Raw genomic sequence first — 23,369 nt, 5'->3', positions numbered from 1 at the left:
GTGATTGCCCGTGTCATCCATCCATCCCATCCCGTGCTCCCCGCCCCCTTTAGGGACTTCAGTTAACTCTGGCTGGCAGCAGTCGTGACCTGGTCTAGAGTCATCTTCACAGCACCTCTTGTCTGAATTGTTCAGTCTGCTAAATCTTCTTCCTCTAGCCCAGCCTCCCTAAATTTAGAGGGATCATGTTGAGGGCCAGAGTGGGGCAGGGGACATGGCCAAGCTGATATAGCTGATTAGTGGCAGATAAAGGTTTGGAACACTCTGCTCTTGCTGAATCTGGTAGCATTGCCCCTTATGCTGGTGGTAACTGTCCACTCCAAGAGATTTTTTCTTTCCAGTAGCTGGACCACATAGACTGTGCTGTGGGTTCCTGTGGCTTCAATCCTGAGTATGTGTGCCATTTGTTACAGACACCCAGCACCTCTCGAAAGTCCCTGGATGCCCCATCCTGGCCAGGGGTCTACCGCCTGTCCATATCCTTGATGGAACGGTTGCTTAAGACTCTACGCTACAATTTCCTGACTGAGGCTCTAGACTTTGTGGGTGTCCATCAGGAGCGGACATTGCAGGTAAAGGCTGTCTACCTCACAGAAGGGGATGCCTAGAGCCACTTGGGACCTATGACTTGGAGTATCAATGCCCTCATCTTTGAGATACTAGAAGAATTCTGAGTCATCTAAGAGGAAGCCTTCATTGTAATGCCAGCCACCTTGGCATATGTGGGCAGACATGGTGTGCCGGGTCCCTGAGCATTCTCTGCTGTCCTCCCCTCATAGTGTCTCAATGCAGTGAGGACGGTACAGAGTCTAGCCTGCCTGGAGGAAGCAGATCACACTGTGGGCTTCATCCTACAGCTGTCCCATTTCAGGAAGGAGTGGCACTTCCACCTGCCTCAGCTTATGCGTGATGTCCAGGTGGGCCTAGAACACTACTTCTTGGAAAGGTCTGGGGAAATGTTGGGATATTTCTGAGTGTTGTTTTCTTGCTTGGGGACACAGGATTGGCGTAGTCTGTTTCCATAGGCCAGTTCTTCCCTTCACAGTGAAGTGAAACTGGATAGGTTGAGAACTCGGGCACTGTGAGGGAGACTAAGGTTCAAAACCCTCAGAAGGCCTGGAAGCTGGAGGAGTCCATGGGCTTCTGTCTATATGACCTTAACTAGGTCACATCACCTCTGTTATTCTGTAGTGTGGAAACACTAATCCCCATCTCTTTGATGTATTGAGAACCATGTAATGTGCCAGAAATGCAGCTGAAACATACCAGGCCTGAGCCCTGCTGGTGTCCTGGAAAGTAATCTATTTGGGGTTGCTCCATGAGTTTTTCCTGTCCCTCCCTCCTGTGTCTCAGGTGAACCTGGGTTATTTGTGCCAGGCCTGTACCTCCCTCCTACACAGCCGCAAGATGCTGCAGCACTACCTACAGGTAACCAAGCCCCTAGCTCGTCACCACAGGCAGTGCCACTCTTACCTGCCCCATCACTGATGGCAGGACCACCTCTGATCTTCCATAACTTAGGCTCCATTTCTTGACTCTTCCTCAGAACAAAAATGGGGATGGCCTCCCCTCAGCTGTCACTCCTCGAGTTCAGAGGCCAGCCACTACCACGGCCACCACCACAGTTGCTGCTCCATCTGGCTGCTCCTCCAAGCAGCCTGTTGCTGACACTGAGGCCTCAGAGCAGCGAGCCTTACACACAGTCCAGTATGGCCTTCTCAAGATTCTCAGCAGGACCCTGGCAGCCCTGCGCCACTTCACTCCAGATGTCTGCCAGATTCTGCTGGACCAGGTACTAACTACCACCTCACACATGACACCAGGTTCTCAACAACTAGCCTTGAATCTGGACTCTGTAGTACACTGTGTTGTACTCTGGAGAGCTTCCTGCAAATGCCAGAGTGCTGTTTTCTGTCTTTCAGTCCCTAGATCTCGCCGAATACAACTTCCTATTTGCCCTAAGTTTCACCACTCCCACTTTTGACTCTGAAGTGGCCCCCTCCTTTGGAACCCTCTTGGCCACAGTGAACGTGGCCCTCAACATGCTTGGAGAGGTAAGGCCCTTCCCCCTCCCCGCATAACTTTCCAGTTGGTCTATCACTTCTGAGTAATACGGGACATATCCAGCCCCTGGAGCCTAGGCCTCTCCTACAGTGGTGGCATGCTAGGAGTTCCCATGAATACCCTGCGAGGTACCAGGGAAACTGATATGCAAGACCTTAACTGACCACTGTTATGGTTGGTTTCGTTTTTTTTTTTTTTTTTTTTTAATTACTTGCTTCTGTTCTTTTAGCTGGACAAGAAAAAAGAATCCCTTACTCAGGCTGTGGGACTCAGCACACAAGCAGAAGGAACCCGAACATTAAAGTGAGACCTGAGTCTTAAGGGCCTGGGACAATTATGGGCTGCTATTCTCTGGGCTGTGGTTCAGCTGTGTTTGTGAGGTATGCTCACACCTGCCTTCCCAGGTCCCTCCTGATGTTCACCATGGAGAACTGCTTCTATCTGCTCATCTCCCAAGCAGTACGCTACCTCAGGGATCCGGCTGTGCACCCGCGGGACAAGCAGCGGATGAAACAGGAGCTGAGCTCAGAGCTGGTATGGTTGTTGGGCTGGTCAGCAGGGAAAGCTGTTTGGGAGCTGACTTTGGGGTCAGGAACAGTGGTCCTGGATCTCATTAAGCTGCTGCTTTTCTTGTAGAGCACACTGCTTTCCAGCCTCTCAAGATACTTCAGAAGGGGAACCCCCAGCTCCCCTGCTGCTGGAGTCCTGCCCTCCCCGCAGGGCAAGGCCACCTCTCTCTCCAAAGCCAGCCCAGAGTCTCAGGAGCCTCTGATCCAGCTTGTACAAGCCTTTGTCCGGCATGTGCAGAGATAGGGAGTGGAGTGCCATCTACTTGCTACTCCTTGCCAACCTGCACTGCAGCCTGGGCAGAGGGTGCTGCCACCACAGAGCCGGCCACTGAGCAAGCAGCCCCCCATTCCTCCTCTTCCCGCCCACCCGCTGACATTATTTTTGTAATAGATCAAGAGGTCAACAGCATGGGCAGGGAGCCAAGGGTCTGGGTGCTCAGACTCTTTACAATATCCACAAGATGGCCCTTTTCCTTCGAGCATTCCCATGGCATGTCACCAGCCAGGGAGGCCCTGGGTGCTGGCAGCACAGGAGAGGCCTGTGTGTGGTGAGAATTTTCCATGATCTATTCTTGCAGGGTTTATTTTTTTGTTGTTTTGTTTTTGTTTTTGGTAATACTGTGGTCTATTTATACAAATATTAAAGTACTGTTTATAGACTGGGCCTTCAGAGCCTGAGTCATGCGGCAGCTCTCAAAGGCCACAGACATGAGTGGGTAGCCTGGAGATGGCAAGACTCCTGCTGATGGCTGACTTACTTGTACCTATTGATTTAGTCCTGGGTAGATTGCTAGGGTCTGGGTTTCCTTAGCACTTAGGGACCTCAGTTTATAGCTCTTCCCCATACGAAGCCCCAGCATGCCCACTGGGACCATGTAAAACAAAATATGGCCACATTGGAAGTTCCCAGAATCAGACAGATGGAGGCGTAAGTGCCTGCCTGCCACTTGCCCACTTGCAAGCTATAGTTCCTTGAAGAGGTAGGTGACTACTCATCTCTTATCCCTCATAGCTCCAGGCCGAGCCCACAGCTATTTCCTCCTGACAGGAAAGCCATTGCAGTTCAGTGGGTCCAAATTTAGGCAAGTTTTCCTTAAGCACAAAGTATTGTGCAGCTTCAGATATGTGGCCCTGGGAATCGTTGCGCTATATGGCCTTTCCTCTGACCTGCACTCTGGGAAGAAGCTTGTGCCATGGCTCCACACAATCCCTACCCAGAGAAGGGGAGACCAACAAAGTCTAACCATTATGCTCTCAGGACGGCTCATGCACACTGAGACCCTGACAAGAGTCCAGGCAGTTTGCACACAAAGGATTTATTTGCCAGAGAACAAGCAGACAGGCAGAAGTAAGAATGCCGATTAGAAACTGAGTGAGTGTGATGGCTGCAGCCACTGTACTCAGCCAGAGCTGTGAGTGAAGGAGGGAGGGCAGCTCTCCGCGCTGCTGCTCTGGCCGACCCTGCTGGGCTCCTGCCAGACTGTTAGCCCTGCCTGTTGGCTGCTGTCCCCTCAGCCTTCCACAGCGAGAAGGCAGATGTTCTTTTCATGCCAAGAGCTGGGAAGCCTTGAGTATGCAGGGATGCAGGTCAGAAGCAGGGCTAGCAGAGGGACCTGGAGCCATTCTGTCATGTGGGGTCCTTCCTAGCTCGATGACAGGGCCACAGCCAGAATAGGGTTAGGTCCCCTATCCTAAATAGCTATGTCACCAGCAGATAGGACCTGGAAGGGGGCTGCTTAGCTGAGAAGTTCCAAGTAGGTGACAGGGACCTTGCCCTTCTTGTTGCCTCTCTCACCAATGAGCCAGTCAGGGTCCATGCCAGGCAGGCTGTAGACAGTGATGAGCTGTGGGGAGCAGAGAGGGAACTTGTGCCCTGGAAATGGGTGGGATGTCCTAGGACTAAGCATATGTAAAGCTGCTACATCCCTGAGGGGGTGTCCCTACAGTGCTGTACTGGGCCATGGCAGTTAGGGGCTGCTTAAGACCGTATTCACTGACTCCCACAGCTCCTCCCCAAGGTCCAGAGGTTCCAGGAGAATGGCCAGGGTTGTGCAGACCCAATGTTCCTGGTCTCCAGTCTAGTAGTTCCTGTCCAGCTCTTGCCTGCCCCCTCAGGACCCCAGACCCACCTCATCAGCCAGCAGGGCCAGCTCGCTGCTGTCAGCTGCCTCGTAGTCGTAGAGCACCCGGGCCTTGCGTGTCCCACTGGCGGGGGGAGCCACCTCCTCTAGACAGAGTGCTGTCTCTTCTGGAGGGGCCAAGCCAGTCCCCGTGGGTACCACAGGCATGGTAGCTGCAGTAGTGGTAGGTGAGGTGCTGCTCAGGGGTGGGGAGGCAGGTTCTGTAGTGCCCACAAAGGTGCCTGGAAATCTAGAAGATGAGGGTCTCTCAGCAGGCACTGCTAGCCTTAGAGTTCCACATACTCCACAGGAGACATCAGGCCATTTATACACAAGGAAGCCCTACCCCCAGTAACTTACATGGTGCCCTGGGAGCTGGCAGCACAAAGGAAAAAAAAAAACAAAACAACAAAGCTGAGACCATCCCACCTGCTTGTCCCCTGCTCACCTCCACAGCTCAAACACTAGAAACTGCTGAGAGCCCCTGCCCCAGGAACTCTGGCTACTGATGGTAGCCCCCTGAGGCTCACCATACGAGGTACCCAGGTAGGATTCTAGGCAGAGCCAACAGTCCAATCTCATGTGTCATGGGTTTTCTGAGCTCTGAAGAGAAGGCCCTTGGCCAGAAGTGTTGGGCCACTCACTGGGTCTAGGAGATAGGGGGCCTCAGAGACCTGGGTCCAGCCACACCTGCCTAGTTGTTTCTGCAGATCCAGCATGTGGCGGTAGCATTGTGCATAGTAGGTTGTCTGAGACTTGACGAATTCATGGAGGCAGCGAAGGTGGTTCACCTGGAAGAAAGAGGTCAGGGCTTCCTCTAGCGTCTGGCTACAGCATAGGCCATCCCCATCCCGTCTGCTGCCTGACCATACTCCAGGCATCAGAGTGAGGGTGGGACACCCAGTCTATAGGCTGGCTCTGTGGTTCGTGCTTGTGCTAAGACTCAGGAGGACATGAATGCAGGACTCACGTGGGTGCTGTTTATCCCCTCCAGTAAGAGACGAGTCACTTCTGCCTGCCGGTCAAACTCTGTCTGGGCCACTCGAAGTTCTTGCTCAGCCTAGGTGGGGCAAGCAGTAATGAGAGCAGCCCCATTCTGCATCCCTTCCACCAGCCTTCCTTGTGCCCTGAGGCCTCCTGAGAACATAGATGACCTGGCATTGCACCTAGAGCTGACTTCCAGAGAAGCCAGAGCCAACTTGGGATCTGTGGGTAGCTTTAGTGACAGGCCTCCGCCACCCGACAGGAGGATGTATCAGGAGATGTCTCTCTAGGACCTCATGTGCTGTAGATTAGGATTTAGTATTGCCAATCAGTACCCCAGTGAGTGTAAGGCAGAGTCCTGAGCTTCAGACACCCTCTCTACAGCAGTAGCTGTGTCTGAACCTCTATCTAGACTTTGCCTCCCGAAGTCCCCCAGGCCCTGCCAGACAGTGCTGCACACGCCTTTAATCCCAGCATGCAGGCGATCTCTATGAGTTCAAGTCCAGCCTGGTCTTCAAGGGCTAGTTCTAGGACAGGCTCCAAAAGCTACAGAGAAACCCTATCTCGAAAAACAAGCTTTAAAACCAAAGTCCCCCAGACCCAACTCACCTTGTCTACTTCATCGTTCCAAAGCTGTGGAGACCACAACAGCACCAGTAGGCAGGGAAGGGAAGGTGGGCATCATCAGTGGAGGGGGAGGGATAGCCAGATACCAGAGTCTGTGCCTACCCCAGCTCCCAAGGACCCTGCACAACCCAACCAGGAGCTGAGGCTGGAACAAGGTTTGCTCTAAGGGCAGGGAAATGGCACCACATCCCATCTAGCATGCTGCATGCAGGGCCAGCCAGCTGGGAAGTCTTGCTTGTACTTTTCCTACAGCCGCCCCCAACTCTAAGTGGGTCTTAGAGACCAAATGTCCCCACCCCACCCTGACTCCTGCGCGGAGGCAGGACAGGACAAGTGACCCTGGGCCAGTCACTAAACCTTTCTGTCCTCCGGCAGAGAAAGGCAGCCTCGGGCCAGAGTCACACTGGGGGCCAGTGGCAAAAGAAAAAAACAGGGCAGCCTCCACCCTCCGGGATGTTTCTCCTTCAACTCGGCCCAGGGAGGGGAGCAGGATGTGTCATCCAGAGTCTAGGGAAGAAAGACACCCCCTCCCCCCATCGTGACTTAGGCGACCCAATTTATGGCCACTGAGGAAATCTGGCCTAGGATAACACCCTGACACATGGATATGCCACGTTGGAGGGCCATCTAACAGACCTGAGCATGAACAAGAGTTGACATTTCAAAGACAGTTGCCAGCCATGGAATGATGAAGAGCACAGATCACACAGTAGCATGCTCAGAACACGCAGAGGACCAGACGGCTGGGACAGGACGCTTTCACCCAGGGGACAGGGAGAGAGCTTGCTACAGGAGTGGAGGAATGTGGCTGGCCTAGCCCATACAAGTCACTGTATACCAGCTAACGAACCAGGCTACCGTAGCAGCCTCACCTGCCTCCCTCCCTCTATCTTGCCTCCCTCCAGCTCCTCCAGCTGGCCTCCCATCTGCTTTCTAGGCCATCTAGCTTGTGAGCTACAATGGAACTAAGGCAAACAGTTGTCTAGTAGTCTGAGACAGGAAGTCAGCCCAGGCAGCCTCCTCCCTAACCCCAGTGTCCACCTGGAGCAATGAGGAGGTTGGGGCAGTGTTCCCTTGTAGAAGAGAGCATAGAATGGAAAGTCCCTTGGGTTCCCTAGAGGTGGTATAGTGTGCTGTCCCAAGGACATGGGGTGGTTCCCTGCAGCTGGACAAAACATCTCCCACCTTGCATCTGGACAAAACATCTCCCACCTTGCATAGGGAGAAACCAGCTCAGCCTGCCTGCTGGGCCAGAGACCCGGGCAGATCTGGAGTTGTAACTTCCCTGTTCTGAGTTGTCCTTAGCCTCTCAGGGCAACCTGCCACATGAGCCTTTGCCTCACCTGCTGGCTTCTGGTGGAGCTGTGGGCAGAGGAGGCCAGGGTGGGGCAGGGCATGGTGGGAAGGGTGCTTACCGCGGAGGCGCTGGCCGAGAGAATGTAATTACGAGGTCTAGTCTCCTGAAAGTCAGGCACCGTCTGGCGGGGAACAGAGTTCACGGGGGAGGGGGGTCACCCTGGGCTAGGACCAGTGTTGAGGCCAGGAGGTGGCCCCGGAGTCTCCTATATAAGGAGACACAAGAAACCCTGGCCCCAGGGACAGACAGGAGGACACAGATAACAACACAGAGCCTCTGTGTCCACTCCCACCATCTGGAAAGGAGATGGGCTTAGGGGCTCAATGGGTCCAACACGAAGACCCAGTGGACCACAGGCTGGGCCTGCCCTTCTTTTGGGTCTCAGGCTCACAAGGAGGCCCCCGGATCCACAGCCCTCCCCAACACAGCTTTCTGCAACTCGGAATTCCACCACACTGTCTCTGCCTCTTCCCTTGAAGTCAGATCCCTCCCCACAAGAGTAGATGGATGGACGCATGGATGGACAGAGTGACAGGATTTGACATTTGCAAGAAGCTGCCTCATAGGCCTTGATGCCTGCATCCCCACAAAGCAGAGATTGCATGGAGGCCAGCCAATTGCAAAAGCCTAAGGGATGGCCTGGGCTGGCCACAACACCCCGGCCTTCAGACAGGATGGGTGGACCAGAAGCAGCACAGCACATGGGACAGGTATACTCACATCTCCCTCACACTGAGCCAAGTTACCCAAAGCAGAACGGAAAGGAACAAAAACAGAGAGTTAGTTAAGTCCACAGCAAGCGAAAGCAGGCATAGCCAGCCCGGCGCAAGGTGAGCAGAGAAGGACTAGAAGGCCACTCACAAGCCACCCTCAGGAGTCCTGGGCAGCACATATGTGCCCAAGAGTGAGCTGCTGAGCTTGAGCCCCTAGGAACACTGCTCCTGCCTCACTTGACTCACAGGCCCAAGGCTCTCTGGGCCCCAAGGGGAGATGCAGTCACTCTGTGATGGACTAGGAAAAGACAGAAGTAACAGGAAGTGGGGCTGTTCTGCCCAGGTGATTGACAAAGTAATCCCGATGGCCACAGGCCATTCCCTGCACACTTGGTTGACTTGGGACCTTGCTATGGCTCCTGCTGGAGGCAGTGTAGGCCCCAGCGGTCACACTGTACATTGTGCTGTAGGGAGAACATGATGAAGGAGAATTATGGGAAGTGGAGAGCCACCAGCTGAGCATGGGAGAAGCACAAGGGAGATTCCTAACATGCCCTGAACCCGAGTTTTTCAGAACCCGAGGTGGCTGTTAACACCCTTACACCCCTGAGCAGCCTGCATGCTGAGCCAATGCTCAGCCCTCTTGGCCTAGCCCTGTTGAATCAGCTCAGCCTGTCCTGTCCTGGCTGAGCAGGCCCGGGTGGGCTGTGGGGTGAGGGAGGAGCTCCTCGGACAGTCCCTGCATGGGGTTTGGGGCTGGCCGGCTCTAGTGCTGTCCACAGCCTAGAGCAGCCTATGCACAGGACACGTGCTCACGTTCAGGCAGCAGGTGCAGAGTTAATAGGGGAGTCATGCCCAGACAGGGCCAGGCTGAGCATCCACAGAGGCAGGAAAGGCATGCAAGAATTCCATCCAACACCTAAGAGACTTGCAGGATGCCCTGCCCAGTGAACGACACTGTGAGCCTGCCTATCTCATAAATGTCTGCCCCGGAGCCACCAGGATTCCCTGGGGTGGGGACAGAAACCATGACCTGACCAATAATGAGCAGTCTAGCCCCAGCCAGGGAAGAAGAGCATGCCAAAACCAGGTTCCTTGCGTGCCCCGTCTCTAGACCCCCGTCTCTGGGGGCACGGGAGAGGCATGGCACTTACCGTGGCCTTGGCTTCTGCCGCCTTGGCCTTCTTTAGCCGCGCTTTGCAGGCGTCCAGGTCAAGGCGCCGGTTCTGCAGAAGTCGCCGCTCCTTCTGCAGGGTGAGTGACAGGAGAGTGAGCAGCCCAGACCTGGCCAAAGACCCCTTCCTGGGATGACAGCCTGGGCACAGAGCTCAGAGGAGGGGTCCCAGTCTCCTCACCGAAATTGTTTTCCAGTCCCCTTCCAGGAAGTTGCGCAAGGGTGTGAGGAAGCTGAGGGAGGCAGTGTGAATGAAATCCCGTTCTGCTGCTCCCAGGCGCTTTTCAGCTTCTGACACCTTGATTAGCGTCTTCCCTAGGAAGACAGAGTGGGAGAGGGAGGGAGGGCAGGCCTCAAGTCCTCTGTCCTCTGCCCCGCGGGAGGTCTGCCAGGCAAGTGCAGGTAGGCACTGCGGCCCTAAAAAGATGGACAGGGGCTCCTGGGGCCCAGCAGGCAGGGGATGAGGCCTAGTGTCTCAAGAACAAACAAGATTGGGGAGTTCCAGAAAAAGGAGTTTGACAAATCTCCTCCAGAAGTCAAGGATGTCAACTTCCAAAGTCTGGAAATTGATCAAAGACACAAAAACCAATGGAGAAACACTGTCTGGAAAACAGCCACTGGACCCTGGTACGAACAATGGAGGGTATTATCCTGGAGACGTGCCATCTCCTCCTGGCTGGCAGCTGTCTACCCGGGTGACAGGGCCACCCCCCACTGCAGCTGCTGGTGCGGCTGACTGACTGAAGAAGAAACAGGATCCTAGGGGACATACCGGCAACAGCACTCACTGGCCAAAGCCAAGAGCAGCCAGCCTGCAGCCGGAGGCCTGGTGGGAAGAATCTAACGTGAGCTAGAGAAGCCCCAGTACATCCTGCACGGCTCCCAGCAAGCACACCTGTGGCATGTCTGAGACAGGCTGAAGAGCACACCAGCATGTCCCACCCTGGGCTGAAGAGCACACCAGCATGTCCCACCCTGGGCTGAACAGGAAGCAGTGCACCTACAAGGCAAAAGCTAGCTAGATTTGTAGGCTGCTCAACTTTGAGACGAGTTTCCCAACTCACATACACACTAATAAAGTCTCAGTGGCTGGAGACATTTAAAAACAACCACTGACCAATGTTGGCTGACATGTACTGACCCCACGATAGCTCCTTGGGAGCTAGTTTGAAAGAGTAAGCTGGGAACGGTGGACACTCTCGTCTGCTGGGATGCTGGGAATGAAAGGTCCAGAGGCAGAGGCCATTCTGAGCAAATTAGTAAGACATGGCTTAAAAAAAAAAAAATGGGAGATAGGGATCTGGGATGTAGTTCAATGGTAAATTACTTGTGAGACACACAGGCTCAGTATTATCCTTAGTACTGACCAAATATATTTATGTAAAATAGAAAATACCTATAATATAAAAGGAGCCATATAAGACAAAAATTACCCAAAACCTAAATGAAAGATAATCTAACACATCAATAATTACATTAAATGTATACAGATTAAGCATTCTAATGAAAAGGCAATGACTATCATATTTTTAAACTATCTAAATATTGTCTAAATATTGACCTATGCTTGAGATTTTATGATATAAAAACAGGTTGAGAAGAAAAGGGCAGAAGCAGCTACTATGCAAATGCTGGTGTCGGCGCTAAGGAGCCATACAGTCACCAGACAAGGGCTTTCAGGCAAGAAGTCTCACTAGAGACAATGAATAGCGTCTTAATTTTAGCTTCTGGGAGGGAGTGGTACTCTGTTGGCCAGGCTGATCTCAGGCTTCTGAACTCAGATCCTGATGACTGCAGTGGCATCGAGCAGAGACAACAGAGTCAGCCCAGGGCTGAGGCATCACTCGGGGACTGCTGAACAAGCATGGGTCCTGAATTCAGATCTCAGCACACAAAAGTCGTGCAGCTGCACTGCGTCTATAACTTTTGCTCCAGACAGCAGCGGGGCAGGTGCATTAGCACCGGCTACCACAATAGCTAATAAATGAGCTACAGGTTCAGCGAGACGGCAGGGGAGGACAACATCCAAAGCTGACTTCTGGCTTACACATGCGCACGGACTCACTCACACACACACACACACACACACACACACACACACACACACACACACACCAATCCATCAGAAAGATAAACATATGCACCTAACATGGCTCTAAAATACACACACCAAACACTGGCAAACCATAGAGAATAGAGAGAAACAGACAGTGAAAAAACAGCTGGAAAATTCCATGCTCTTTCTCAATAAGCAGGGTGAGACGGGCAGCAAGAACACACAATGACACCATCAACAGCCAGCCTTCCTGAACAGTGCTGGGCAGAGCAACACATGACCTAAGATCCTGTTCTCCACCTGTGGGCTGCCCCGAATGACCCTTTCGCAGAGGCCGCCTAAGACCACAGGAAAACACAGATTGCGCTCTGATTCACAACACTAGCAAAATTACAGTTATGAAGTAGCGACAAATATAATGTTATGGTTGGGGTCACCACAGCATGAGGAGCGAGGAAGGCTGGGAACCACTGCTCCAGGCCATGAGAAAGCCAGAAACTTTAACATCCAGACAGCTCAAGCTCATTGCTAGCGGGATACAAAAAGCCACTTGGGGAAAACACTTTGGCAATTTCTTTCTCTTTGCCACCATACCAGGTTTATGTGGTACTGGAGATCAAGCCGCAGACCTCATCAACTAACTGAGCTAGATCCCCAGCCCGGCAGTTTCCCATCAGCTTAAATATGGGGCAAGACAGACCACAAAACACGTTATTGGTAGCCTGAGCTGGGAACCAGGGCTAGCTATACAAAGGAGAGACTTTTGGATCTGAGGTAGAGGGATTTTTTTTGTTGTTGTTTAAATTGATCTGTGAAGATACTTTTTCAACTCTAAATTCAATGGAATTCAATGGAGTATATAATAGAAACCAGGTATATTTTATGGCACATAAGGTATATTTGAATAAAATTCAGAAGTGAAGGAAGAAAGAATAAGGAGGTGTGCAAGACAATGGCTAAGTATGAGCTGGAGAAATGGTTCAGCAGTTAAGATCACTGGATGCTCTTCTGAAGGACCAGTGTGCAGTTCCCAGCACCATGTCAGGAAGTTCACATGGCCTGTAACTCCAGCTCCAGGGATCTGGTGCCCTCTTCTGGTACACAGGCAGCACAATGCACATATGCAAAACACCCACACACATTACAAGGAATAAATCTTTTCTTGTTTGTTTTCTTTAGTTTCTCAAGACCGGGTTTCTCTGTAGCTTTGGAGCCTGTCCTGTAGCTCCACAGACCAGGCTGACCCTGAACTCACAGAGATCCGCCAGCCTCTGCCTGAGTGCTGAGATTAAAGGTGTGCGTCACCACTGCCTGGAAAATAAATCTTTTGTAAAAGTTAGGTCTACTCAGTCAGTCAAGTGCACTGTGCACAAACATGACCTGAGCTCGGTCCCCAGAACACACGTGAACAGCAGGTGTGGTGACACATGACTGGAATCTCAGTGTTCAGGAAGTAGAGACAAGGTGGATTCAGAGGCTTGCCGGCCACTGGCCTAGCCTAATCAGTGAGCAAGCACCAGGTCCTAGTGCACCTTGTCTCATAAAAGAGGGTGAAAAATGCCTAAGGTTGGACCTTTGCCCCCCCCCCCACGTATGTGCACTGCACACACATAACCTAGGGCTGGGGGTGGCTCAGTGGAAGAGTGCTTGCCAAGCATTCACAGGACTCCAGGTTCCAACTCCAGCACCATAGAAACAACACACACACATACACACCATATACACACTTACACCCATACACACACACTTCACAGACACACCACTCACACACGATACACATACCACACCACATATAGACATTCATCACACAAACATACACACCACATACACACTTCACAGATACACCACTCACACACGATACACATACCACACCGCATATACACATTCATCACACAAACACACACACCACATACACACATACACATTCTACAGACACACCACACCACACACACTCCACATACTATACACATACCACACCACACACACCCAACCCACACACACCACATACACACATATATACTCATACTATACACACTCTACAGACACACCACACCACACACACACTCCACATACTATACCACATACATACCACACATGTGTGCATGCACAAAAACACACACCCCTAAACTGGCTAAGGGAGGGTCTGTTCCTTTACTCTCATCTGCACTCCTGGAAGATCCTGAGTTCAGACTGAACTCAGGTTATCTCTATAATTTTTAAACAGGAGGGAGCTGACCTGACGGCCTACACCTTCAATCCCAGCATCCAGGGGACAAAGCCAGGTGGAGCTCTGTGATTTTAAGGCCTACCTTAAATAGCGAAATTAGTCCAAAATAAAATTTTTTAAAAAGAGGGAGAAGGGAGGCAGGGAGGAAGAACTTAGGGAGCTAGAGACATGCCCCTCACTCTGGCCCCTAGCTCTGTGGTCTCCTTACCATAGGGGGTGCCGGGCCCCAACTCGCTGGCTGCTTCTGCCATGTACTGAGCCAGCAGCTCCCCATTGGTGACCCTTGAGGGCACCTTTCTGTCCAGCTTCTCATACAGGAACTCCTCCACTCGGGCACCTACAGGGAGACAGCAGCCAAAACCACAGGGCTCTCCGGGCTAAGCCACAGCGAGACAGCAAACCCTGGCCACCCCACAGCCAGCATCCACCCTGAAGGCTTGCAGACACATCTTATATCCACGCCCACCCTGTGAGACCCGAGAGAACGAGGCTCGGAGACGTGACACCACTGTCCCACAGCACTGAGTCAGCACCTCCCATGTCTCCCCGACTTAAATAGCGTTTACAGTGTGTGACACGCTTGCACCGTGCTCTGGCCTGGGTCCTGGGCCTCTGTGGACACTTGAGAGACACTGCAGGTTTACAGGTGACGTGCAGGCGGCCTCCATGCCAGCCTTCTGCTCCTGCAGTCAGTACCCTGTATGACTTTGGTCAAGCCCTTTCCCATCGCTGGCTGCGAGCCCAAGCTGACATGTGTAGTTTCCCACGTGTATTTCAGTTCAGGCTTCAGCTCCTGTGCACAAGCTTGGCTTTCCTTTCACTCAGAGTGCGCTTTGGAACCCCGCACCCACAGCCCCGCGCCGGCCCGGGTGCCCACCTGCCCCTCACCCACTCACTGGGGTTGGGTTGCAGCAGCACCTCAGTCTGCCTCAGGATCCGCTCTGTCCAGTTCTTGGTGCTGTCTGCCCGAGCCAGGAGGTTTTCAAAGTGAGCATCAAGCTCGGTCTTCTCTGCCTGGCCGAATTTCTCCTCTGTGAACTGGGAAGGAAGCGACAGGGGAGGCCCCGGGGTCAAGCTTTGGAGGGTGGCCTATTACACCACACCCCACCCTGGAGTTTGGTTGCTTCTTTCTAGGATGAGGGGGTTGGGTGAATCAGAACCATGGCTCCTAGAAGCCCCATAGTTCCCCAGTCCCTCTCTCTACAGAAACAGGTATGCTCCTAGTGAGTATGAGCCCTGAGGAGGTGGCCACCAGGGCTGAGGGAGAGAACTTGGTAGCAAGTCTTTAGGGAACAGATGAGGCCCAGAGGAAGACTCTGAGTTACCAGGGACCTCCATGGGACTCCAGCAAGAATTCTGGTTCCCGAACGAAAGGGACCCTATCCATATCTGTTCTACTCCTGATGAGCTATGCGACATTGGGGAAAGGGCTTTGCCTCTTTGGGCCTCAGAGTCCCCTGGAAACAGATAGTAAGAATATTTCTCACAGACTACACAGGGTAAAATGGGAAGATGTGGGTTAGACACGAGAGGGCTGGCAACCGAGCCTGTGCCCAGCGTGAAGTGCCCACACTACTGCTGCTGGAGCTGATGGGCAATATGTCTATGGACCGAGTGTGGGAGGGAGGGAGGCTGGCCAAATGTTTGGCTTCTGGGTGTGGTAAACAGAGAACATTGCCAGCCCATCGGAGCCAGCTGCTGGGTGTACCCAGAACCCGGGAGGTCACATGGGTCCCCAGTCAGAGTTGGCTGGAGTCATGTGGGCTACCCAGGAATACTCAGAAACTGGTCCAAGCCCTCACCAGGTAATCTAGAAAAGCCCAGGAACAGATGTCCCCGAACACAAGCCTTTTCCAGACAGGTGACCAGGTTTGCCCAAGGACATCACCAATAGCAAAAGGTGAAATCTGCTCCAGGTATAAGATAAGGAATAAGGAACACGGTTGTGCGTCCTGAGGCTCTCAGGCTCCCCATTGCACGGTTAGAGTCACTGAAGCCAAGCAAAGGGCCGTGCAGGAGCCAGGGTCTAGAGGGCTGGAGCCCCGCAGAGCCGCGGCCTGTGATGAATCATCAGGCTGAGCCAAGGAGCCACCAGGTCTCACTGTGGCCATCAATTATGCAGCAGGCCTTGGGCTTCTCCCTTAAAGCCTCCTCCTCAGCTGCCCTGTCCAGTTCAGCATCTCCCCGGGCCTCAGTTTATCCCTGGAAAGGGGCAAAAACCCATCTCACAGTTTTCTTTTTAAAAACACTGGGTATGGAACCTGGGACCTCAAATACCCTACCAGCGCCAGGGCAGTATTAACTGGGTTGTCACTTGGAAAGCCGCCCCCCCCCCGTGGTGTCACTGGGGGAGTGGGGATGCTGCCAAATATATGGGTTCCCATGCTTATTGGGCTTTCCCGAGCCCCCTCCCCCGGGGCATCCTCCCTTGGCCATTGCTACCCGCCTGCTTGGACGAGGGCAAAGCTACTGGAGGAGCCTGGACTATGATTACTGGGAAGAGTCTCGGCGGGGCGGCTGCCCACACCCACCCACAGGCACATTATCACATTATTCTAATGTGCTGCGCGAGGCAGGCTTTCCTCACCCCACTGCCCCGATGGGGCCACCTGCTCCTGCTGCAGAGACTCTGGCTGATGTCTGGGGCCCTTGGTGAGGGACACCACCCCAAAATTCACTCTTGTAGAAGAAATCCTGCCCTCAGGTTTCAAGCTGGGGAGGCCTTGCTCCCTTTGGGATAGGGGTGGGGTGAGTCCCTCAAAACTGTCCTTGGGCCACACAGGGCACGTGTGCTGACTCAGCACGTCCTGGTGCCTTGCACAGTAACACTGACCCATAGGAGCTGTGTACATACTGGTGATTAAGAATGGCTCCTTCTTTCCTGCCAACTCCCATGGCAGACGCCTCTCGGCCTCTCTAGGTCACACTGCAGGCCTTCCTCCTTGCTACCCAGTCCCTTTCCAATGGAGGGGAAAGGGGATCACGCCTGAACCAGTCCAAGGCAGTTCCCAGCAAGAAGGCATCAGCAGGAGGGTGGGTGTGTGGAGCACAGAAAGCCTCTATTTATAACACGCTCAGCTCCCTCCTCCACCCCAGCCTGGGCCTGGGCACTGGCTCCAGCCCAAGAGTGAGTGAGTGACCCTGTGGGCCTGCCCCCATCAGTGAGGCCAGGAAGCCAAGCCACCACTACCCCCAGCCTTTTCTGTGGGCCTGGCCAGGTCAAGTGGCAGCACCAGCAGATCAGGTTCTTCCCAGATGTGTGAGATAGTGCGGTTGCCATGACAACGCTGGGACAGGATTTTCCCCCTTCTGTAGGGGCTGGGGCTCTGAGGGTCTAGCATCCTCTTAGGTGCTGGGGTTGCCCACCAAGCTTGGAACCGGGAACGGGAATGGCAAACCTCACTGGGCCACTGAGTCTCACGGGAACCCTGCACTTTCTAGTAAACATGGCCACATGGGCCTCTGAGGGAGAGGAGGGGCTGTACCCAGAAGAGTCAACAAGTACCACAAGGGCAGCATACAGAACCTGTTCCTGGTGTACAGAGAGGGGCCAGCCCTGGGGCACAGGAGTCCCAGGATACCCACAGCCACCCTTGAAGCAGACAGGGCCTCCAACACGAGCCTTACACCTGCTTTGCAGAAAGGCACGGTAAGGCTGAGGTGATCGTGCAAGGTCGCACGCTCCACAGGTGCAGCGTAACCGTGGCAACTGCAGTTACAGCCACCCCAGTTCTCAGACTGAGAAACAGAGGCCCAGTGAGGTAAAGTCCCCGCTCCCAAGGTCAAAAGAGAAGGATTCACATTCACATCTGACTCCAGCCCTTCGCTATGACATCAATTTGCCTAAGTCTCTCTTTTCTAATCCCATATGTTTCGGACTTGTTCCAATATCAGCATTACCGGCCTGAACAGAACCCAAAGAGGGCACCCAGCCAGACCCTAGCCTTCTCGCCATCCTTTAGGCCTGGGAAGTAAAAGGAAACAGGCCTCCTGCAGAACAGAAAGGAAATTACTCCTGGCTTCCGGCCTGATTATCCAAGCGTGTCAAAGGGACTGAGTAGCACCAACCTGCCCATTGTACGGGTATGGAGACTGAGGTCGGCAGAAGGGCCTGGGACATTTTTGTGTAGCCCAGGGCCTCCCAGCCAGGAATTGCTGGGCTAGGACAGGGAAATAGGAACCACCCAGTGGTCATTCATCTCCCGAGCTGTGCAGGAGCCAGCGCAGTGGGCAAACCTGTCAATGTGAACCGGCACTGCTGGGCGCCCAGGCGCCCAGGAGCCCAGGAGCCCAGGCCCCAATCCCGGGCCATCAGGGAGCTGCAGCTGACCCCGCTGGGAGCTCCCCTGGGTAGCTCGGGCACAGGGGAGCAGGGGCCCGAGCTGTCCCCAGAACGCACCGCCGCAGCAGCAGGGAAGGGGATCCTGCAGCAGGGTGCTCGGACGCGCTCCACATCCGGGACCTGCGAGCAGCATCGCGCCAGGCCTCACCTGCACCGCCCGGGTGAAGAAGATGCCCGCGTCCGACGCCAGCTTCTTCATGTTGAAGTCCATGGCGCGCCCGTACGCAGGGCCGCCGCGCCGGCCCCAGCGCAGCCGGCAGCCCCCCGCCCCGCCTCGCGCACCCTGCCCGCACCCCGCCCACCTGCTGCCAGCGCCCGCCCTCTGCGCGCGCGCGGAAGCGGGCAATCGAGCGCGGGGCGGAGCCGGGCAGATCGGGGCGGGGCCAGGGGCGGGGCTTTGTTGGTAGTGCTGCTGTCTCCTGCCGGCCGCTCACTCTAATGGACATTTTACTAAAGCAGAAGCTCACCATTGGTAATACTTGGTGCAAACTTCTGTTTTTGAAATTCTGGAGATTTATTTGTTTGAAACAGGGTCCCTCTAGGCCCCGACCGGCCTACAACTTTTTATGTAGATCAGGCTGCCTCCGGCTCACAGAAACGGACCAAGATCCACCTGCCTACATGGCAGTGGTGGCATAGCCCTCAGAAGGCAGAGGCAGGCAGATCTCTGAGTTCGAGGCCAGCCTAGTCCACAGAGTGAGTTCAAGGACAGCCAGGGCCACACCGAGAAAACCTGCCTGGAAAAACAAAACAAAACAACAAAGATCCATTGATTAAAGGCATGCACCACCACTTCGGTCCAATTTGCTTTTGTTTCCTGTTTAATTTTTTTCTCTCTGTATGGTTGTATGTTTGTATCTGTGTCTGTGTGTACACATGAGCACTCACAAACATATGGGGCATGTACATACAGCAGAGGATAGCCTCAGGCGTTGGTCTGGCCCATGGCATGCCAAGGATTTTCTGTCCTCTGCCTCATTTCTCACTGGCCATAGGAGCCCAGGAACCGCAATCCTGGATTTGACATGGGCTTCCTTTACTTGGGTTCTCAAGGCTGTGCAGTAAGTTCTTTACCCATGGATTCATTTTCCCTAACCTGTTTTTTGCTTTTAAATTTTTTGTATTGTGTGTCTGTGTGTGTGTGATAGGGGGACACAAGAAAGCTGTAGCCATGTGTGGAGGTCAGAGAACAACTTCTGGAGCCAGCTCTCTTTACTTTTACAAAGGTTCTGTGGTCTTCAAGGCCACACTCTGACAAAGCTCCACCACCTGCTGAGCTACCTCTCCCACTCTGGTTATTTTGTTTGTTAATTTAAACAATTTCTTTATGTGTGTGGTTATTTTGTCTGCATGTGGCTATGTACCCTGTGTGCAGCGCCCAGAGAGGCCAGAAGAAGGTGATGGATCCCTGGAGAGCCACCGAGTGGGTGCTGGAGATGAGTGGTCCTGGGAAGTCAGGACCTCTGAAGAGCAGCCAGGGCTCTTAACTGCTGAGCCATCTTTCCAGTCCTACTCGCCTTGTTTGTTTCTTTGTTGTTGTTGTTTGTGTATGTGGAAACATATGTCACATGTGTATGAGCACCCACGGAGACCAAAAGAGGGTGTCAGGTCTCCTGAAGCTGGAATGAGAGGCAGTTGAGCAGCCTTGTATGGAAGCTGGGACCCGAACTCTGGTCCTATGGAAGAGCAGTGACTGCTCTTACCCACTGAGACACTCCTCCTGCCTAGGTTTTTGCTGTTGTTTTTGATTGGTTTATGTTTTGCTTCTATTTATTTGTTTTTGTTTTTGTTTGGTTTTTTGATTCAAGATCTCATGCAGCCCAGGCTGGTCTCAGATTTACTATACAGTCGGAGATGGCTGTGGCTCTAGGGGTTGCCACTCCCGGCTGCAGACAGTGTGTGCTGTGGGCACAGAGGGATGGGAGGGAGGATGGATGTTTACTCAGTGGGATGATGAAATTGGCCTCATTTGTCACCACCTCACTCATGGCTGAGTTTCCACCTACAGTGAGAATATTCCGGATCCACCTCTTTAGGGGACTGATCTATTTGTTTCCTTTTTTTTCCCCTGTGTAGTCCTGGCTATCCTGGGATTCACTCTGTAGACCAGGCTGGCCTCGAATTCACAGAGGCCTGGCAGGAGGTGGGGGTCTTTTTTTGGGGGGGGGTGTCTTTAAAATATGCAAAGTCTGGTTAGTTGCAGGGTGGCGGCAGTGCCATCAACACCTTATTGATTGGTTGCTGTCACCCTGCCCCTTGCGATAGACCCCTGATAAAAGCACTTGTCCCTGCTGGTTCCCACGCCCCCTTGTTCCACTGCTCCGATTTCATCACTCTCTCTCTGTATTTGAACTCTGTCTCTAGTTCCGTGAGACCCGTGGCTTGGGAAATAGGGCTTGGTATCTGTTTCTGGTTGTTCTTGTTCTTAATTCAAAGCTTCATCTTTTTAAAAAGGGTTTATTTTTACTAGTTTTTATTATTCTTTTATGTTTATAGGTGTTTTGCCTGCATGTATGTCTGTGTATCATATGTGCAATGCCTGAGGTGGCCAGAATTGGGTGTCTGATTCTTTGGGACTGGAGTCCAGATCATTGTGAGCTGCATGATGAAGGTGTTGAGAACCAAACCTATCCACGTTGTTTAAAAAAGTGCCAAGTGCTTTTTGCTACTGAGCCATCCCTCCAACCCCTCCTTCTGTCCTTCCTTCTTCTTTTCTTTTTTGTTATTTTTTGGAGGGTCTCACTATGCATCTCTAACTGGCCTGGAACTTGCTATGTGGACCAAGTGGGACTTGAATTCAGAGATTCTCCTGCCTCTGACTTCCCAGTGCTGGGATTAAAGGTGTGTGCACCAGGTCCAGCAAAGCTGATCTTTCACCCAGAACTGTTCCTCAGCTGGTACCTTCTGGCTTTGTCCATCTGTCTATGCATGGGTGAACCTGAGTCACCTGGGCATTGATTCAGGCATCTGGGTGTTGTTCTAAAAGCAGGTGGGCCCAGGCATGTGGAGTTTGGAAAAAACTCTGGGAGACCGGCAGCTCAGTGGCTTGCTCCATATGTGGCACCTTCTATTGTTGCTGTCCACACGCAGCTGTCACCCACCGGCCACAGGTGTCTGTGTTCACTGTCTTGCATAAAAACTCGTTCATCTTGATTATTCACTTACCAGGATCTATCTGCAGCTGGCAACAGTGATCATTTAGACCGAATCCAGCCCTGTAATTTATAATTACATATTCATTCCTTCATTTAGTAACTGGAGGCTGGAGAGGCGGCTCAGTTGTTAAGCCCAGTATATTACTCTCGCAGAGAGCTGAGATCAATCCCCAGCACCAACATAATGCCTCACAAACAGCAGCACCAGCAGATGGGGGAATCGGGAGGATGGGGGCCGCCTCTTCTGACCTGTGCAGGCACTGCCTGCACCTTTTACACTCAGTCTTTTCCATCTTGATATTAAAACAACAGAGAACTTGGATGTAGCTGGGCAAGGTTTCACGTGCTCGTAATCCCAGCACTTTGGGAGATTGGCGGCAGGAGGATCAAGAATTCAAGGACAAGTGGGGCTGTGGTAGCTTTAATTCCAGCACTTGGGAGGCAGAGACAGGCAGATCTTTGTGAGTTCAAGGCCAGCCTGGTTTACAGAGCAAGTTCAAAGGTAACTAGAGCTACACAGGGACCCCCCCCACTCAAAAAACAAACAAACAAAAATTCAAGGTCATTACTGGCTACACAGTGAGTTAAGAGGTCAGACTGGTCTACACAAAACTGTCTCAAAACAAATACAGAAACAAAACAAAGTCCTAAACTGTAGCTCAATTCGGTAGAGTGCTTCCCTTCCATTCACAAAGTTCAGGGTTCCATTCCTAGCACCTATAAAACATACACCTGTAACCCTGAATTGTCCAGGAACAGAATATTGAAATAAAGGGTGTAGGATAAAAGGACCAGCCAAAGAAACCCACCGTGGCTCTGAAACCAGAGCCTGGGAAAGAAACCCATCCTGGCTTTGAGACCCAAGCCAGTGAAACAAATGCTTTAGCCCTGAAACAAGAACCAAAGAAACACACTTTGCCCGAAAATAAGAGCCAGTGAAAGAAATATGCCCTGGCCCCAAAACTAGAGCCAAAAAGCTTTAGGCCAGTGACATAAACACAGTTTTGGCCCTGAAACCAGAGCCAAACCTGCCCCTGATCAACTAAGCAGAAAACCAGCCAATTCCTATGCAGGGAAACAAACCAATCCCTGAGCAGAGATCTAGGCAATATGAGCTCAAAGGACTGAAATCTGACCAATTTTCACCCTGAAAATCTTCCTGGAAAAACTCCACCCCTAAGAAGCCCTATATAAGCCCTGCACCTGTTTAGTTTGCTGCTGCACTTTCTCCACCCTGGCAGAGGCAGCCGCTCTCCTGGACTCTTCCCTCCCAATAAATCTCTTGAATGAGGTTTGGGTGAGACCTTCTTTAGCTGGAATGCAGCAGAGGAAAGAAGTAATAACTCTTAGCTAGAGTGGAAAAGATCTGTAACACTTTCAGTTGGAAAACCTTCCCCTAGTTGAGAAGAGTTGTTTACACTCCAGGGCACCTGAACCAAACTACAACAATTTCGCTGGGGAAGTTCTCTCCTGCTGGGGCAGAGCTGTTACATTGGGGAAACCTTATCCTAAAGAAGGGCTGTAAGCTAAGCTTACTGTAACCTGTGGTGTTCCCTGGCCCCTGACTGTCAGAACACTCTTCCACCCGAGATGAGCTGTAACACGCAGTATTCCCTGGCCCCCACTGTCAGAACACTCTTCCACCCGAGATGAGCTGTAACACGCAGTATTCCTTGGCTCCCGAATGCCAGGATGGAAATCTTAACAGTAATGCTTACAAAGGGCCCAGCCCAGGAATATAGAAATATAAAGTAGTAAGCCCAAACACATTTTGGGAGAAAAAAATAAATCTGGCAGCTACTGTTAACCTTTTTTTTTAAAGATTTATTTATTTATTTATTATGTATACAACATTCCTTCCATGTATGCTTGCATGCCAGAAGAGGGTGTCAGATCTCTATAGATGGCTGTGAGCCACCATATGGTTGCTGGGAATTGAACTCAGGACCTCTGGAAAAGCAGTCAAGTGTTCTTAACCTCT

At 52.4% G+C, this 23,369-nt stretch overlaps 2 protein-coding genes across 12 annotated transcripts in view; one reads left to right on the top strand and one right to left on the bottom strand.

The window, feature by feature from the left end:
- The window catches only part of Nup188 (nucleoporin 188), a 57,661-nt gene extending 54,369 nt beyond the window's left edge, over positions 1-3,292 (top strand). For both annotated transcript variants that reach the window (XM_048431963.3, XM_085681408.2), the window contains exons 37-44: positions 414-572; positions 780-917; positions 1,354-1,428; positions 1,547-1,792; positions 1,923-2,054; positions 2,294-2,367; positions 2,469-2,598; positions 2,701-3,292. In XM_048431963.3, the coding sequence (XP_048287920.3) occupies positions 414-572; positions 780-917; positions 1,354-1,428; positions 1,547-1,792; positions 1,923-2,054; positions 2,294-2,367; positions 2,469-2,598; positions 2,701-2,877 (1,131 nt within the window). In that variant the 3' untranslated portion in view covers positions 2,878-3,292. The remainder of the gene's footprint in view (positions 1-413; positions 573-779; positions 918-1,353; positions 1,429-1,546; positions 1,793-1,922; positions 2,055-2,293; positions 2,368-2,468; positions 2,599-2,700) is intronic.
- A 641-nt stretch (positions 3,293-3,933) lies between these two features.
- On the bottom strand, positions 3,934-18,539 carry Sh3glb2 (SH3 domain containing GRB2 like, endophilin B2). Of its 10 annotated transcripts, XM_085681409.2 has the most exons (13): positions 18,382-18,539; positions 14,788-14,929; positions 14,100-14,228; positions 9,790-9,923; positions 9,589-9,681; positions 7,780-7,842; positions 6,722-6,871; positions 6,347-6,370; positions 5,724-5,813; positions 5,444-5,544; positions 5,114-5,128; positions 4,763-5,003; positions 3,934-4,477 (listed from the first exon to the last, which is right to left on the bottom strand). In XM_085681409.2, the coding sequence occupies exons 1-13, from the start codon at positions 18,442-18,444 to the stop codon at positions 4,370-4,372; spliced, it is 1,353 nt and encodes a 450-aa protein (XP_085537535.2). In that variant the 5' UTR covers positions 18,445-18,539; the 3' UTR covers positions 3,934-4,369. The 10 variants fall into 10 exon arrangements, with proteins under 10 accessions (XP_085537535.2, XP_085537536.2, XP_048287924.2 ...); XM_085681410.2 differs by lacking the exon at positions 5,114-5,128; XM_048431967.3 differs by lacking the exon at positions 6,722-6,871 and having other exon boundaries at positions 18,382-18,538.
- Positions 18,540-23,369: the final 4,830 nt, after the last annotated feature.

This window comes from Myodes glareolus, chromosome 21 (assembly GCF_982192425.1).
Source record: "Myodes glareolus chromosome 21, mMyoGla1.1, whole genome shotgun sequence".
In the NCBI taxonomy this organism is placed as follows: Eukaryota; Metazoa; Chordata; class Mammalia; order Rodentia; family Cricetidae; genus Myodes; species Myodes glareolus.
Note: the sequence above shows the minus strand (reverse complement) of the source record. Positions and strands in the feature narration are given on the sequence as shown.